The 20,089-nt window shown below is 37.7% G+C and overlaps 1 protein-coding gene across 1 annotated transcript; it reads right to left on the bottom strand.

Annotated features, from left to right (window-relative positions):
- Nucleotides 1–2,559: 2,559 nt before the first annotated feature.
- On the bottom strand, nt 2,560–20,036 carry LOC121369689 (anti-sigma-I factor RsgI6-like). The gene is made up of 12 exons (XM_041494741.1): nt 19,870–20,036; nt 18,684–18,832; nt 16,347–16,445; nt 15,352–15,508; nt 14,756–14,801; nt 13,561–13,716; nt 12,626–12,681; nt 11,603–11,740; nt 9,381–9,552; nt 8,185–8,295; nt 4,596–4,814; nt 2,560–2,778 (listed from the first exon to the last, which is right to left on the bottom strand). The coding sequence occupies exons 1-12, from the start codon at nt 20,034–20,036 to the stop codon at nt 2,560–2,562; spliced, it is 1,689 nt and encodes a 562-aa protein (XP_041350675.1).
- Between the last annotated feature and the right edge of the window lie 53 nt (nt 20,037–20,089).

Here is a 20,089-nt window from a genome sequence, read left to right as displayed (position 1 = left end):
AACTGGGTATGCTAAAAACCCCAGAAGCTTACCTTGAGCAGAAGCCGGGTCTCAAAGCGTCGGGAAAAAGTCTATGCTTCTATTCAAAGATGTATGGTATTCTGAGTTCATATTGAACTTCTTCCCTTTCATGTTTTTTCTTTAGGTCAAAGATAGCGGATATTTGTTTACGCTCTAAAGGGATACCCTGACTTTGCTACCATTGTAATACGTTTCTAATCAAACCAGTGAAACGTTTTAAAACCGGACCCTCTTTAAACCGGAATTCCCTCAAAATCGGACGTTTTGTTCGGTCCCCTTTTAAATATATGTACAGAAGAGGACATCTCTAAACCGGATACCTCTTAAAACCGGACGTTTTACTTGGTCCCAAGGGTGGGAGTTTCACTGTACTAATTATTGTCCAATGTCTTATATTCAACATGTTTCTGATCGTGCGAATATTTGTAATTTAAGTAGCCCAAACTAAATTTGATTTCCGATTGATTTCGTACGTACGATAAAACGTCAGGACAGTCGCTTTAACGTAGAATGGAATGTATGGTAACTTGCCCATCTGACTTGAAAGGGTCGGAACGTATCCCATTGCTACATCGCTCGCTCGAAGCGCGGTCGGTCTGGTATTGGGCTGTTTCTCGTTCCAGCCCTTGCACCACGACTGGTATATCAAAGGTCTTGGTATATATTACCCTGTCTGTGGGATGGTGCATATAAAAGATCCCTTGCTGCTAATCGAAGAGTAGCCCATTTAGTTGCGACAGCGGGTTTCCTCTCATTATCTGTTTCATATTTTTTTCATTTTTTTTCCATATTTTTATAGACCCAAACATCGACATATTTATTTCAGTTCATCTAAAGCCGGAAACATCTTAAAACATACCATTAACAAGGTAAACTCGGGTAAACGTGTACCACTGGTCTTATGGTGATGTCCATTCTATCGATAGCGGAAATGTGACAACACATTTTGAGCCGTTGTGGAATCGTAACAGTGTTTATTCCGCCACCAGAGCTGAAGTCCCTATGATTCGTGTCATGTCTAGAAGACGTCTGCTGTCCTTAACTCTAACATAACTTTAAATTAAATAAAGAGGTGGACAAAACAGTTAACTAAATGAAATGGCTTATCTTGTAGCAAATACATATTTAATTCAGCATCTTCATAACGGAGAACGGGCGGGATTTAGCTCAGTCGGTTGAGTGCTGGCTTGAGGTGCCTGTGTCGCAGGATCGAACTACCTCGGTGGATCCATTCAATTGATTGGGTTTTTTTTTTTATCTTTCCAACCAGTGCATCAAAACTGGTCAAAGGCTGTGGTATGTGCTTTCCTGTTTGTGGGAAAGTGCATATAAAATATCCCTTGCTGAACTAGAAACAAATATAACGGGTTTCCTCTGGTAACTACGTGTTAGAATTACTAAATGATTGCCGATGATTATTTAATCAATGTGTTCTAGTGGTGTCGTTACACAAAACACACTTCAACTCTTCATAACGAAGAAAGATAACGCCATAGTTGGTGTATCAAAAGCCCAGCACCAAGTTCAGCTAGCCATTCCTTCGCTACCATTTGTTAGACTGGTTAGACGTTTTTTGTGCTACACATTAAACCGAATGACCATTTCGGGAACCAGAATAAATAGTTTGCAGACGTTTAGTTTGTTTTGTTTAACGGCACCACTGGAGTACATTGATTTATTATATAGTATTACAGATTACGTTACATAACGAGTTACCAATTTTTGACAAAATTCTAGCCCTTGAACTTAAGAGATATGGAAATTAGTTTTCTGAACTTTTGTCCCCAATACCTCAAGATATTGAGCTGAAATTTTGTATATTGCTTTACAATGTACTATTAGTATTACAGATCAAGTTTGATTTTAATGAATATTTACCCATATTTGACAGAGTTATGAACTTAGGAGATGCGAAAATTTGTTTTCCTAAAACAATAACATTGCAATGTCTCAAGATATCGAGCTGACACTGTGTGGATAGCTTTATTATGTTCCGTTATGTATTAATTTTGACTTTCAAAACGATTTACCCAATTTTCAGAGTTACGGCATTTGAATTTAGGATATATGAAAATGTGTTGGGCCTGGTAGGGGACATGTATTGCTTTAGCAGTACTCTCGGGATGCTTGTCCAACACCAGATCTAGACCAACTATTTTCAGGTGACACTCATGATCAACCCTGACGGAGCATAATATTTGTGCCTCATTCTGGTACTAATATGTATAACAAAATTAAAGTATAATCTAAAGGACTATACATGTATCGTGTACAAAAACATATATTTGCAGAAGACCGAGTGAAAGGGATATTTTGACAAGGTCATGACTCTTTCCATAAATCATTGCCGTTTTCTTCGTCTAGAGATCTGCACCAGAAACAAACTTCTGCCCAGACTACAATACAAGCTTACAATTTTTAGATTTGCATGGAAGTAGACATTGAGATGATTTGATTTTAAGAAAAAAAGAGAGTATGCATGCGTTTCAATGATGTTTATTCCTTAGATCTTTGTACATGTTCAAGGTCCGTACAATTCTACGCCACAGACAACGTCACCGTGTGTGGAGACGACCCCAACATAAACGCGGTTTTCTTGTCGACCAGTTCCTGACCTTGGTACATGACGCTAACCTCATAATCACCATGGAAACCATCAACAGTGAACTGGTTTCCAGACTGAGACAGCGTGTGAGTCTCTTTGGTCATCCACTGGTTCTCAAACAGATCCAGAACACGCTGACCCGCGGCGTTTAACTGAAATACAAAGAAAACGAATGAATATTTTAACGACACTCGAGTACATTTTAAAACTAGTTATTCAGTATCTATAATGTAAACAACATTTTGTCAACTATATGTAATTTTAGATCAACAGTGCAACGAATAGTACCTTTCCTTAGTTGAAAATAGACAAATGTGTAATTTGATATTAAAGTACATATATATAATAACATATTACGACAACTAGAACTCGTTCTGTCCCCTCGTTACAACACTGACAATCGTCTACTATCTCAATTTGTTTTCCATTTTACAAAATGTTGATTTTGGGGGAACATATATGTAATAAGCGGGATAAAAAGTCATATCATTGAAATAAATAGATGAGATTGCTTTGTTTTAGGAATTTTCAGAATTTGTGTAATGTTCAGGGGCCTAATTCACAAAGGTCTCTTAGGCTCTGCTAGACAATAGAATATCCTCTTTGCAAGTATTTTAGCATTGCACTGCAAGATCGCAAAGTTACGAGCGTTTAGTGAATTTGGCCCCAGGCTGGTTAATCTGAAAACGATGGTGTTAGACATAACCAGCTGGAACTGGTAGCAAAGTTGTCAACGAAAATACTGTCTACAAGTTTCTAGTCATCGAAGAATAAACTGTTTGGTACTGAATTAATGTGTAAAACAATACAGATGTATAAATTAATATTTGTGCATCATCAGTCATGATGAAACCCACCAGTCCGTGCCACCAAACACCAAAATTTAATCTAGAAAAAGTCAATTATTTATCGAGGCAAACACGAGAATATGAAATTGATGTTGATGTGTCTGACATGGTCATCTTAGAAGTGTGAAAGGAAACAAGTTGATGCCACATAGGCTACCGAATAGAAGCAAGGGTTAGTTTATATGCATCTGGCCATGACAGGGCAACTTTGTGCAAAAGTTCAGGTTAGTATCGGAACAGTGAACGATAGACTCTATTGTGGACCTCTGCCTGTCGCAAAAGAGTAGCCTATATGGCGACAGCGGTTTTCCTCTAAAAAAACAGTGTCAGAATGACCAATATGTTTGACGTCCAATAGCCGATGATAAGATAAAAAAATCAATGTGCTCTAGTGGCGTCGTTAAATAAAACAAACTTTACTTTACTATTTTGGACCTAAATCTCCAGAGAAGTGTACAGAGGGTAATCGATCATATGACCTACTATGACCTAAGCGCTCTACTGCTGAGCTACAAACCACGAAGTCTCCCCCAGAATCGGAGAAATAACGTTTTTTTTTTTTTGTTTTTTTTCAACTGCCACTTTTATTCCTTAAATCATTAATTTTCCCTTCCGACATGTTTGGAATTGCCAGCGCATTACAAATGATGTTTGTTTTTACTTCTATGTTTCTTCTCTCTTCCTCCCGATATATTTTGTTTCTTTCTCCCCCACCCCAATCAAAACCAAGTAGTATTTGTGAATTTATATATAAAAATATTTTTCTCCTTTTTATAGTTCTGGATTTTTTTCTTGTATATAGATAGAGAGCATTTATATCAGAAAATACTATAAAATCACCAACATGCAAAGCATCGCAATTAACACAATTTTAAATAGAAACTATCTATTTTGTTGATTTAAAATAAGTTAAATCACAAATGATAAATAGTTTATTTTATTATATTCTGTATTGTCTGATTAAATAATGGTAATACGTATATTCACTACCAAATTAATCTAGTAAGAGAAAAAAAATATAGTAGATGAATTTTTTTTTTATAGCAGAATACCAGACATATATAAGGAAATAATTAAACAAATATTAATATGTATTTTAAATGTGTTGTCCGAGTACTCACCCTGAACTCTTTACCGCTGACGAGGGAAGCGGTGTCTTGCTGGAAGTGTTTTTCACTCCAGAACCCCCAGAACATGATTCCCTCCACGGCAGGATGTGCGTAGAACAGGCGCAGTAAATTCTCGTACATGTCCGCTCGAATTGTCTCATTGGTGTTCTGAACACTGAATTCCGTTATCCAAATCGGGACACCAGCCTCTGCTAGAGTGTCAAGGCGAGACTATATGTAAAAGAAGGATAAATAAAAAGTAATATTATAATTTTACAAGTTCACTGTCTGGAAGTTTACCCAGAATGTACCCAGAAGGCAAAACCCAATTGGTTATCGAAAAATGGACCCAGCGTGGTGTATGGAGTATTCGTTCTCCTACTGAACGACAATAAAAGTGTCGTTTTAATATATAACTTAAATTTATAACTGATAATTAAGCAATTATGAATATAACTTTTAACAAAGCAGTTCATCAAACAGTTAATGCGTATTCTAATACAACTTTCATATAAGATTTTTTTCCATTGGTTAATAAATCGGAAGATAGATCTACGCTGTCATGGGCAACGAGGATTTATCACGATAACAAAATTCCGAGAACTCGTCCAATATGCTGTTACTTAGCCTCACGTGTCGTGTTTTCGTTAGTATATTAATTCCGCGTCTTCCATTATATTTAAACGTCGGTATAAATAATTTTCAACAAAATTACTAACTTCAGATGAAAATGATGTTATTGTTACTATTGTGTTATTATTTCGTGCCATTGAAACTTTTAACACTTCGTTAGCAGTAATCAATGTGCACCCACCCACCCCAAGTAAGGCCCGGTCACTGATCGATCGCAGCAGTCACCAACATGCGTCTTGTGGACTGCTCTTCTAGTTTGTGTTCTCAAAAGGGTGCAAGCAGGTTCATCAGAAATAATTATATCACAATCTGAAGTACCTTATTTTTATTTAGAACATACTTTTTGTGACAATAAATTGATAAAGAAGACAAGATGGAAATGACTTGATTTTTCAAACGCAATTTTAAACAACATTAACTGCTTTAAAATATCGCACAATTCTGAAAAACTTTTGAAAATAGTAAATGCATATTATTTTATGTATTTATATAAACTTTAAGTGAAAATATGTTAGCAAGTTATAAACTTGTAGACCTACTCCATCAACGTGGTTTTTGTACAAAATTAAACCAGGCGAATTCCTCGAAATAATTCAATATAAGGTTGAAACACCGCTCACAAATGTTAAGTGCAATCATATCCATATGTCTTGCAACAGAAATTAAACAGCCAACGAAAATATGTATTTTAGTGTATCCTGTATTACAATAAATCATGTTCAAAAGACAGACTACAATGCTGATAAATTTACCCTTTGGTTAGCTCCTAAGTCAGTGACGTCATGTGAAGAGAACGAGAAAAACATATTACATCATAATTTTACTTACTACAAGCGTTTTCATTGAATATCGTAAGAAGAATATATATATATATATTTTATATATTTGCGGCATTTCTTTAATAAAAACACAATAAAATCTCTTACACATACTCCTAATAGGTGTAGCATTAGAATAGGGATAATATCACTGTGTTTCATTGTTAACTATAAGGATTTATCACAAAATGTTTGGATTTTTTGGTAATAAATCCTTATAGTTAACAACGAAACACAGTGATATTATCCCCTAAATAATCAATTTAAACGTCACACAATATTGTAAAAATACCTTGTATAGCAATTCGTCGTACACCGCCGCGATTCAAATGGAAGAATTTGGTTTTGTATACCAACTAGTTTCTACAATGTTGAAGTAATATGAACTTTTATGAAGACAAATACGTGACCACCAAAAAGTAAGACATAAAAAAAAAACGACAAAAATTTAACACTGTATTTCTTTAGTTGTTGTTACGACAGTAGCAATGTCCGGTGTTGGTCTCAGGTATTTTGTCTTGTTAGTTAAAGTTTTTTCTAGGCTAAGAACAAGTCTCTATTATTATCGTTAAAATTTGTATTGGTTTTTCAGCAACTACTTCATTTAATGATATTGTTTTTATATCTGCTTCCTCAACCAATACTCCACATAACACGCACTTTCCTGCTATCCAATACTCAATACATGTCAATAATCGCTATAATAAAATCATGCCCTCGTAATCTGGCTTACTTGAGGTATTCGAGTAAGAGATAATCACAACCAAGAAATGCTGTTTTAAAAGGTAGTGATCTGTGGTATATATGATCAAAAGTACTTAGTTGTTTGTAAAAAAATCACCTGATCAGGGTTAGGGTTAGGGTTATATATATATATATATATATATATATATATATATATATATATATATATATATATATATATATATATATATATATCACTTCCAAAAAAGTAAGGGAACTCTAATAAGAATTTACAATTGCCAAAATTGTAAGGTATATTAGCTGTGAGGAATGGTTATATGATAATAGTGAATTAATTACAACCGGTAGTTCAATATTACAGTAGGTTTTGTGACCACCAAAGATCTTGAAGGACGACTGGGGTCAAAAGTGAAATTTGACAGTTGACGTTTTTTAAATCAATAAATCGCAAATTCAAACAATAAAAATTACTAAAAACAAAACAATAACAACTGTATGATCAACAGAATGAAAACGATTGACAGAAATAATGTTCCACGGTGATTAATGGATCTTCCTGGAAATTGTCAAAATCGAGAATGACACCCCACGCACGTGATGCATGTGCAAATTATGGAATGTGTCTCAGTGTGTTGATAAACAGACCTGAACGTTCTTTACTAGGATGTCTGTGGTCAAAACGTATAACATTAATATTTCAGGTTCCTACTAATTTTGAAGAGTATGTATGTATGCATGTATGTATGTATGTATGTGTGTAAACACACACACACACACACACACACACACACACAGATATATATGCAGTCAATGTTGATATATATATATATATATATATATATATATATATATATATATATATATATATCAACAACATTGACTAGGTGAGTAACGAATACAACCATAGTAAATAAACATGCCCTGACATGGCACACTTAAAGGTACTTCACCTAGAAATAACAGCAATATTTCTGTAAAATACTTACAGTAACTTGCTTGAAATATCATTCTATGCATATCCACGAACCCCTTCAATTATTGTTTACAAACTATAGAAAATGTTTCGTCACCTGCACTGACGCACTATGGAGTGGCAGTCCTCCTACAAACAGAGTTGGAACCATATATCGTGGTCACGATCAGCTCTCGTCAGTAGACAGAACATCCGTCAATGAGATGGCTGCCTTGTGCATAGATACGGTAATGAATATGGTGACCTTGACCACGATATATGGTTACAACTTCGTCTGTTGGAGACTTAACACTTTATAACACGTGTCAGCACAGGCTCCAAAAACTTTGCTCCGAAAATATTGCTCAAATTGTAAAGAGGGAGAAACCCTTTAACAACGATACTATAAGATAGGGAGATTCTATTATAGGTATTACTGGTCTAAATAACTCCCTGTTTGAAAAGTAATGGTGCATTGTTTAAAGCCACACACCTTAATAACATTAAGATCTGGGACAACCCCACCATTGAAATGACACTGGGCACCAATTCCGTAGAGTCCAACATTTGCCGCCTTGAACTGAAGAGCTTGAGTGAGGTAGGCCTGAACATAAAGGAACATAATTCAATCAGAGTGAAAGCAATGTAATTTTTGGTTTAATGTTTACATTATAATAACGACCATAAGAAAGAACAGAGACCCACCCCCCTCCCGTTTAGCAAGGCCGTGAAAACACACGTTGAAAAGGTATTCTTCAAATTAATATAGACAGATAGATAGATAGATAGATAGATAGCTTCAGTTTGAGAGGTCGAAGTTTTCAAAAGAGCGAAGTTTGAGTTATCGAAGTTTTACTGTATATCCAATTAAGGTTCAAACACGATGGCATGGGCACACACTTCAGCTACCTGGACCGTCTGTCCCGGAAAATAGATTAGCGGTCAGTAGTTCGTGATTAGTGAGAGAGAAGCTAGTGTAATGAACTAACTATTACACTTCCCAATTGATGTGTATTTTTGTGCCGGGGTGTCGTTATACATTCATTCATTCTTAATTGAGTGGGGGGGGGGGGGGGGGGGGGGGACGTAGCCCAGTGGTACAGCGATCGCTCGATGCGCGGTCGGTGTGGGATCGATCCCCGTCGGTGGGCCCATTAGGTTATTTCTCGTTCCACCGGCCTAGGTGGCGTCGTGGTCAGGCCATCGGTCTACAGGCTGGTAGGTACTGGGTTCGGATCCCAGTCGAGGCATGGGGTTTTTAATCCAGATACCGATTCCAAACCCTGAGTGAGTGCTCCGCAAGGCTCAATGGGTAGGTGTAAAACACTTGCACCGACCAGTGATCCATAACTGGTTCAACACAGGCCATGGTTTGTGCTATCCTGCCTGTGGGAAGTGCAAATAAAAGATCCCTTGCTGCTAATCGGAAAGAGTAGCCCATGAAGTGGCGACAGCGGGTTTCCTCTCAAAATATGTCTGACGCCATATAATCGTAAATACAATGTGTTGAGTGCGTCGTTAAATAAAACATTTCTTTCTTTCATTCCTAATTGAGCCGTCATTGGGAGCCAGTTACCGGGTTGCGAACCCAGTACCTACAAATATTAACCACTAAGCCACTGAGACTGGTCGTATGTTCTGTATGTTGTTATAGTAACGGAACGTAAAACGCCGTGTATTGATTTATACCCCTGTGGAATGGACCCTGGACACGACGGCGTAGTCGTTGAGAAACATCTTGACGTTGGGGGCGGTCTGGTGTGATATGTTGAAGATCTCCAGGTTGTAGCTGGCGTCTTGGACGGCCCACTCGAAGAAATGTCCATGAAGATTCTCATTGTTTACATCCCAGTGTTCCAGGCTGAAATACAGTTGAGTAGAGTTGAAGTTTGTTTTGTTTAACACCACTACAGTATACTAATTTATTCATCATCGGCAGAAATGGGGCCTTTTATATCTATTTTCCAACAGACAGGATAGCACATACCACGATCCTTAATATACCAGTCGTGGAGCACTGATTGACATGGGCAAAAACCAAGGAGAGAATGACTCGACAGAGGAGGTTCGCTGATACTTCGCAATCATCTCAGGTGAGCGCTCTGTCGATTAAAGTTAAATTCCACCCTCACAATTCAACAGACGTAAAGGAAAGGAATATTTCTTTAACGACACTCCAGCACATTTTACTACAGCCATTGCCAGCCCTTGTCTTTTTTTTTTTGTCTTTTTTTTTACACACACCTTTACATTTTCCGTAAACACATTTTCACAAGCCAAGACACCATTCCGAATGGTCTTTTGCATGCATAATTACCCGTGTAAACCGACTCGCAATTGGTCTCATTTCATCGGGTCCCTGTCGGAAGATGTTGGGCAACCGTGTAGCTCGTTACATATTTCTTTGCTACTATAAATAAACATGGCCATTTCAGTGGAAACGTGCTGTATTTGTCACGGTATTTTGACCAAAAGACGACGAAGATCCATATTTATCTACACATTCCCCATTTTTACACAGTTATCGCAGGTTTCTATAGGTTAGACTATACCAAATAAAATCCCATAGTCGACCATGTTAACGTTTGTGTTTAAAAACACTATATACAATATATCAACCAAACTATGACCCATAAATATCAGTACTACAACCTCTACCTCAATGTATTAACTGCAGAAAATGGTACCTTTCATGGCTCATTTTCCGTATAACCTGATGTTTTTACAACACCCCTAGATTCGCACAAAATTTGAGTACTTTTTTTTTTTACAGGTACCCCATACATGTTCCAAGCATAAGGCTACTTGACTCAGTGGTACTAGATGAAATAAAATTGCATACATTTTTAGCCCAGTTGAAACAATTGTTTTTACAACCAACACACGAGTTCACATTTATAACCAATGACAGGACTTGTGGTGTTAACTTCTCCATCAAAAGATGGGTGCACTTCGAACTTTGACCCAGCTGGAAATTATTTGGTTTAGTTCTACCATTATGAACCGTGCACATACACCATTGTAGATAGTGGAAGACAATGTTAAGGACAATTCAATTGGTCAGAGATGATATCATGTAAGGGACATAATCGTTGTTTCAAGTGTATTTCCTATAGAAGTCGCTAGTAGACCGGATCGGTTTATGCGGTCAACTATGCCAAGGTACGAAATACGGTAACTATAAGGAATAGTACATTATCTTGCAATGCAAACATACTATAATTGGTAAGTAATAATATAATATAAGGTAAAGGTATAGACATATAATCAGTAAGTAGTGCTATGATATAATGCAAATATTAAGCGGATATTGTCATACACTAGATAGATGACAATAAAACCAGCTTTAATGTATTAATCGGAAACTTTTAATAGTATGTAGTACATTTCATATGTATATAGAGATGAAGAGTCACTTAGAGGCTTAAATCAAATCCTATAGGCCGCAATGGTAACATACATGTATGTGGCTAAAACTGCTACACGCAGCGTATCAATCGACATATACACCACGGATGTATATACTACCACCCCTCACCCTTAAAGTAAATCAGAAAAATGGGGGTTAAGCTGCTCATTTCAGACATAACGGGTAGCGTCTATGACTATACTAGTTCTTACTATTTTAGTTGGACCCTGCCCGTTTCAAACACAATGGTAGTTGGTACATTGACACTAATTCAAAGTAAATTACAGGAATTTACTGGCCAGACGAAAACATATTTTATCACAACAAACACTCTCACATTTATCACCAATCACAGGGCTGTTAAACTCAACTGTGGGATGAAAACTTGAGTACACCTCGAACTTTGACCCACACATATACTATTTGGTATACGGCTACCCGGAGATGGATTAGACGGGGAAGAAGGGTGATATAACTGATATTGCACGTGTGATTCACTCACTAGTCTTTGGTTTTCGTCACAACCCCGGCAATACGGGTGTTCACAACGGCTTTGAGGGCGTCACCCTTCAGGTTTCTAATCCATGTAGGTGTACCGGGGGTAGTCGCCCACAGGATATTGTGACCACGGACTTTTATTCTGAAAACAAAAACCAACAACCGTTATTTGTAAGATCATTTCCAAAACAAGTCTAGAGCACATTGATTTATTATTCAATGTGTATTGGATGTGAAACATTTGACAATTGTGTCATATAGTCTTATAGAGAAAACCCGTTAATTTGTTTCCAGTTGTAGTAAACCTGGGATCCTTTATATACACTGACCAGTTAGCTTTTTCAAACCTACCCCTAAACCCATTTCAATAAAATTAAATTTTGAATTGAATAGAACAAAATTCATTGATCAGACATTTCACAGCATAAGATATCACAACTGGTACAGCTATTAGTATTATCGATAGTGGTGTGAGGGATTCAACTAAAGCACCCATCATAATCTTGTATTACACTAAACATGCCTCAACACCACTAAGGCGTCCGAGGTTTATTTCTCTTTATTTAGACTTAGGTACCTTAGTGAGAGAGAGAGAGAGAGAGAGAGAGAGAGAGAGAGAGAGAGAGAGAGAGAGAGAGAGAGAGAGAGAGAGAGAGAGAGAGAGAGAGAGAGAGAGAGAGAGAGAGAGGGGAGGGGGGGGGGGGGGGGAGAGGGGGGCAGAGTATCTGACAAAAGAGAAAGATGATTGGGGCCAACTCCCCATATCATATACATTGTCTATATGTTATCATCATGGATTAAAGAATATAATCGAGTCGAACGTGTATAGTTTTTGTGTCAGGGTACTTTATGCACTCGGCCACAGTGGTATTGGTATTACTATAATAAAAATAATAATAATAATAATATAACACTACTACTACTACTACTACTACTACTACTACTACTACTAATTATTATTATTATTATTGTTAAAATTCATGCTATTATAATACATGTTTTGATATATTTTAATGTTAAAACTCACCCATTACTTTTCAGTTTCTTAAGGGCATTCAACGGTCTGCGATAGTTGATTCTGCCCTGAATTTAAATACAAATGTTCGTGGTAACTTTAAACGAAAAATAATACTTTCGAAATACGGAAACTTAATGTACTTGAGAATCTTATACAAACATAATAGTAATTCAGTAACCGACCCCCATTTATATAATACGGGATTTAAATGGCTAATCAAATCCATTTGCGGCACCAATACAAGCATTAACGTATCGGAAATGTACGATATTCACTTAAAGGCTATTTACATATGGACACAGTCTAGCCAAGCCCCACCCCCTATAATTCCAGCCCACGCAGATATATTTGATCCTGTGCTATTATATAATAAAACAGACATTCCTACACAAGGTACAGACAGTAGCAAGTGCGTCAGTCTGGTCTCAAATGTACAAGTACCACATGTATGCAGATGGGCTAGGTCACGTCCCATGATTGGTTAATAGCCCAACATCATGACTGACATTGTTGTTTTTTAAAAGAAAAACGCAACAAACATTTAACACAGAGACAAAGACATTTGTTTGCTGTTGGGCACTACAAACATGGATGATGATGAGATTAATGGTACCGTCGCAGTATTTCCATTTCGGTATAGGACTACGTGACAGGGCCATGCTCCACGTGTGCTGTCAGTTGAGCTATCTCGGTATCACCCGAGCACTGGTACACCGAACCTGCTGTGCATTCCAGGTAATCATCCCCCATATGGGGGTCATACACTCGGGAGACACACCCATAATCGCACCCGTGAAGTGGGTGAAACTCGGTGTATGTGGCCTTACACCTACCCACTGCCTCAAGTGGGATACGAACCCAGTATCTACCAGCCGCCAGTCCGATGGCATAACCACTATACCACCGAGGCCGGTCTGACATTTTACTGTTAGATACAAACATACCTTTCTCTTTTCCATAAGTTTCCACTTCAGACTGTTTTCTGTTACGGCCCAGTTGAAATGTGCATGTATGAAATCCTGGTACCTCACATCACCATGGTGATATAGGTCACAACCAATGGCTGTCCCAAACGGATAGGATTTCTTTAGCTGAGTAATCTAAAAAAGAAAAGACAACCAAATCGTGATCACATTAAACGCAATTGTATTATTGTAGTAAGTACCACTGTATCGGTTTGTTCTTTAATATGCAATTCTGCTGCTTCAGTGTGTGAATATATTGTAGGTATATGACGTCAACAGTAAACTTTAGGGGGCAGCTGCCAGCATAATGCCCCTGCTGGACATTTGATCGTAAGAATGATAGAGGAAACCCACTACCGCCACATATGTTACACCTACCGAATAGGTGCAAGGCTCGTTTATATGCACTTTCCCGTAAACAAGACAGTACATACCTCAGCCTGGATATACCAGTCGTGGGATACTGTTTGGGACATGAAACGAAGACGAGTCCACTGATAGTGATCGATCCTTCGTCCCACTGCACCTCAGGCGAACTCTACAACCGAGATATATCCCACCCTGATGGTGAAAAATAAATAATATAGATCCACAGATGACAGCGTATACCAAGCAGCGGTGCTATTTTTAAATATACTAATCAACAACAGATATGCGTAAACTAATAATAAGTGTATTGTTTTGGGCGGTGACCTGGCAATAGACAGAACACAAAATGTTGCCATTTTGAAATTTTAAGCAAACAGACATTTAAAAGAAATACTTTTCTGTTTTAAGTAATAGTCATGCCCATCCATTAGCATGACAACTAGTGTAACAAAGGCCGTGGTATGTATTATCCTGTCTGAGGGATGGTACATATAAAAAAATCCCTTGCTGCTAATCGAAAAGTATAGCCCATGAAGAGGCGACAGCGGGTTTTCTCTCTCAATATATGTGTGGTCCTAAACTACAAGTCCGACACCATATAACCGTAAATGAAATGTGTTGAGAGCGTCGTTAAATAAAACATTTCTTTCCTTCCCTTAGCATGAGTTGTCTTTGTATTTAGAGACTTGGAATTTTTAAAAATTATTTTATAATTTTCACGAATGGTATTATGAACAGAACATCTGTAGTTACTTGCATTTGTTTTGTCACTCAGTGTAGATGGGTTTGAAAATATACAAGTTACCTTAATCTCCACATCGGCCGTGTCGATGTTTCCAGCAACAGACACGCTGAGGGTAGAAGAACATAATCAATTAGCTAATGTGAACTCAGCTTAAGGTACACATCACCACTGATTTTGCTAAACACCTATGTTATTGTTTTATATCTACTGTGTTCTTTTCCCGAAATCGGCTTGCTTAATATTAACATACACTAGTTGCTTAATATTTATAAAACGTCCTAATTTATTTAATATTAATCAGACTTCTTCATTTGCTTAATATTAATGAGACTTAATTTGATACAACCTCCCAACTTGTTAAATATGAATATAACTTCTCCATTTACGAATATTACTGGAAAGTTACTAATATTGATATGACTTCTATACTTAATATTAATCGGACTGATCTCAATTAATATTGATAGAACATCTCCACTTATTTAAAGATAATACAAATTCTCCATTTACTTGATATTAACAGGACTTCTCAAGGTATTTAATGTTTACTTAAATATTAATAGAATTTCCCAATTTACTTAATATTAATAGGACTTCTCCACTTACTTAATATAATTAGGACTTCACTTAATTAATAGTATTAGGACTTCACTTACTTAATATTAATAGGACTTGTTCTCAAATTCTTGATGCTCGCCTCTGTGTCTTGTAGCCAGTTCGGCCAGTCTGCTATCGGCGTCATGGACGCGTCGTCCACCAAATATTCAGCCTCGATTGGCGGCCCGTATATGACGACTCTTGATGACGTAACGTCTGTAAGCATAACGACGGAATATAGGTCTACTGGCATGTTCAGAAGGGCAGTCGCTCGCTAGTCTGACTGGTTACTCCTAATGTGATAGAAGACGATGGTAGGGACAAAGTGTTCGCGAGCGCTCGCTGTCTTCTCAACATGTCGCTAGCAGTGATACAACATTCGCCTGAGTTGCGATGACTCGTAGAATCGATCGCACCCAGTAAACCCGTTAAGTGTATTTTACAGCTTCCAATCAGTGTCCCTCCATTGCCATGTCAAAAACCGTGGTATGGGCTGTCCTGTCCACGGTATGTGCATATAAACGATACCTGTAGGACTAGCATACTCGGCAACTAAGAGTTGCCCATCTCTTTATCTAGATAAAGTGTAGATATAATTAATAGTTAGACCCAAAATAGCGGTTATTTAAATATTCTTTATTTCCTTGTTTAAACCAGCATCCACCTAATCTGGTTTGTTGTGTAAACGGGCACAAAAAGTTAGTTTGTTTTGTGTAAGGACACCACTAGAGCACATTGATTAATTAATCATTGGTTATTCGATGTCAAACATTTATTTTGATATTCTGACATGTAATCAGCAGAGGAAACCCGCTACATGTTTCCATTAGCAGCAAGAAATCTTTTATATGCACTTTCCCACAGACAGAAAAGCAGATACCACGGCCTTTGACCAATGGTGGCGCACTGGTTGGAACGAGAAACCCCCCCGATCAGTTTAATGGATTAACCGAGGCGACGCAAGTACCTCAGACGAGCACTCAACACACTGAGCTAAAGCCCGCCCCTAACGGACACCAGCTACAAGCACCATGGACATGTGAATAACAGTTACCGTTGTTTGGCATGGTGAAGTCTCCCCTTAACTCCACCCATCCATCCTCAAATCTTATTAGGCGGTTGATGGCAACGTGCTGCGTTTTTCTAGTTCCATCTAAAAAAATAAAACGAGAATAATACAAACAAACGCTAAAGCTATCTTAACGAAACCTATATTCATTTGTCATAGAGAAGACTTTTAGGCTGGCAAGCTGTGGGTTTCGAATCCCAATACAAGTCAGACTGAGTCACTAGGAAGGTGGAATACCACAACACTGATTTCTCCTTTACTAACCACTAACCATCAACATCGATCTCTTCTCCACACTACGTCCATATCATTACCGCAATTAAAGGGGTAATCTCAAAGTTGCATAATTACCAAGAATATTTACTACTTTTTTCTTGTGAAATGTAAACGATATGTCTTAATTTACATAAAAACAAATTTCATCCAAATATTTTTCATTTACTACTAGTTATAAATGTCTATTCATGTAATTGCAAAATTCAATTTAGAAGCGATCGACAGCTTAACACATAATTGTCATTGGTTGAATTTTATCACAAAATAGATACATTTTGATGGGTAAGCGTTTAAGGTAATGGGCGGAAATTACAGTCATTTGTAGATTACATGCTTAAACACCTGCGTTTAAGAAAAACAGGTTTCGTAAATTTGTTAAAAAGTTTTAAATTCATTATGAAAGCGAATACCACAACTCAGTAAAACTGTATAGTATTACCTTTTAGATACATTTCATACAGTTTGATTGGTCAATAGCTAATTCATACCGCGAGTACACCGTGTCATTTGCGGGAAAATACAGGATTTGCTGGAGGTGTACGAAATGTCACGTGATTTGCTTGACGAGTTTTACGAAAATTCGAAACCGCAGATGAAACAGGACATGTATACCACTGTTAACATACCCCATATCCCAGGACATGTATACCACTGTTAACATACCCCATATCCCAGGGCATGTATACCACTGTTAACATACCACATATCCCAGGGCATGTATACCACTGTTAACATACCACATATCCCAGGGCATGTATACCACTGTTAACATACCACATATCCCAGGGCATGTATACCACTGTTAACATACCACATATCCCAGGACATGTATACCACTGTTAACATACCACATATACCAGGGCATGTATACCACTGTTAACATACCACATATCCCAGGGCATGTATACCACTGTTAACATACCACATATCCCAGGGCATGTATACCACTGTTAACATATCACATATCCCAAGGGATACCGTGAAATCTGTGGTATGTTAACAGTGACATAAATACCCTTGAATCTGTGTTATGTTAACAGTGGTATACATACCCTGGAATATGTTGTATGTTAACAGCGGTATAAATACACTTGGATATGTGGTATGTAAACAGTGGTATACATACCCTGGAATATGTGGTATGTTAGCAGTGGTATACATACCCTGGAATATGTGGTATGTTAACAGCGGTATATATACCCTGGAATCTGTGTTATGCTAACAGTAGTATATATACTCTGTAATCTGTGGTGTGTCAACAGCGGTATAAATACCCTAAAATCTGTGTTAACAGTGGCATACGTACCCTGGAATATGCGGTATGTTAACAGCGGCATACATACTCTGTAATCTGTGGTATGTTAACAGTGGCATACATACCCTGGAATCTGTGGTATGTTAACATTGGTATTTATACCCTGGCATCTGTGATATGTTAACATTGGTATTCATACCCTAGAATCTATGGTATGTTAACAGCGGTATACATATCCTGGAATCTGTGGTGTGTTAACAGTGGGATACATCCCCTGGAATGTGTGGTACGTTAACAGTGGGATACATCGCCTGGAATATGTGGTATGTTAACAGTGACATACATACCCTGGAATACGTGGTACGTTAACAGTGGCATACATACCCTGGAATATGTGGTATGTTAACAGTGGCATACATACCCTGGAATATATGGTATATTAACAGCGGCATACATACCCTGGAATATGTGGTATGTTAACAGTGACATACAGACCCTGGAATCTGTGGTATGTTAACAGTGACATACAGACCCTGGAATCTGTGGTATGTTAACAGCGGCATACATACCCTGGAATATGTGGTATGTTAACAGTGACATACAGACCCTGGAATCTGTGGTATGGTAACAGCGGCATACATACCCTGGAATATGTGGTATGTTAACAGCGGCATACATACCCTGGAATATGTGGTATGTTAACAGCGGCATACATACCCTGGAATATGTGGTATGTTAACAGTGACATACAGACCCTGGAATCTGTGGTATGGTAACAGCGGCATACATACCCTGGAATGTGTGGTATACAGACACTCTGAACAGCTGGCCTAGCTTGCCAGGAATATCACTAACTACGTGCACCCATGCTGAGAATGTATATGACGTATCGGGTTGAGTCGTCGTTACTGTCTGTGTCAATCCATTTTTCCACGATTCCCTACAAAAATTAAAACTCCATTACCTTAAAGATGTCATTTGTCGGCCCCCAACATAGGAAGACATTTTTACTAATTCAAACTACAAAAGAAATGTAGGTATAACAAGCTCGTTCGTTTTCACACATATCAAGTATCGTCGCCAATTTAAAAGCAAAACGGTTAAAAATATTAATTGTAATCGTTGTTTGCAAGTAATATGTCGCCAAGTATTTTGATAAGATGAAGTAGATAAGTTGACAACTATATTTTTCAACTTTTCTGTGCACTGTATACGACAACTAATATGTAATATAAAAAATCCCACAAAAAAACACAACACACACAAACACAAATACTCACCTACATGCACGCATGCAAAACCCCCACCATAATTCTAACTTTTAAAAACCACGATTCATGTACATTGTACATAATAGTTGTAGTTTTCTCTCCCCCCTCTCTTTCCTGAACATTTTGCAAACTTGGCAAACATACCAAAAGAAATATATAAGATACTTATTTCGTCTTGTTGCACATTTTAATTGCCCGATATCGAGAATAAAAGTTATATCGGTTCACATATATCTAGAATGAAACATATAGCAATAGTTGTTATAGCTTTAGTTCATCTTTTAGCTATACCATATCTAGCAAGAAAGTTATACCAACAGCTCACCTTTTAGTTATCCTATATTTGTAATGAAAGCTACAGCAATAGCTCACCATTTAGTTATCCTATATTTGGAATAAAACCTATACCAATAGTTCACCTTTTAGTTATCCTATATTTGTAATGAAAGCTATAGCAATAGTTCACCGTTTAGTTATCCTATATTTGTAATGAAAGCTATAGCAATAGCTCACCTTTTAGTTATCCTATATCTAGAATGACAGCTACGGCAATAGCTCACCTTTTAGTTATCCTATATCTAGAATGACAGCTACGGCAATAGCTCACCTTTTAGTTATTCTATATCTAGCATGAAAGCTACAACAATAGCTCTCCTTTTAGTTATGCTATATCTGGAATCAAACATATGGCAATGGTGAGACATACCTTCCGCCCACCTTTATGGCGTAGCTCTCCCCGTGCGAGGTGTTCGTCAGGGAGCACGTCCCCCTAGGACAGGTCCACCCCGTCATACTCTCCATGCCACCATTCTGGATGAGTTCCTGAGACAGGGATCCAGGCACCAGACTCAGAAACAGCAGAACCAACAACATCGCGCTATGGTCTAAGGTAGACAACTGGACTGTCGTCAGACCAAGCGACAGGG

This window comes from Gigantopelta aegis, chromosome 4 (genome assembly GCF_016097555.1).
Source record: "Gigantopelta aegis isolate Gae_Host chromosome 4, Gae_host_genome, whole genome shotgun sequence".
NCBI lineage: Eukaryota > Metazoa > Mollusca > Gastropoda > Neomphalida > Peltospiridae > Gigantopelta > Gigantopelta aegis.
Note: the sequence above shows the minus strand (reverse complement) of the source record. Positions and strands in the feature narration are given on the sequence as shown.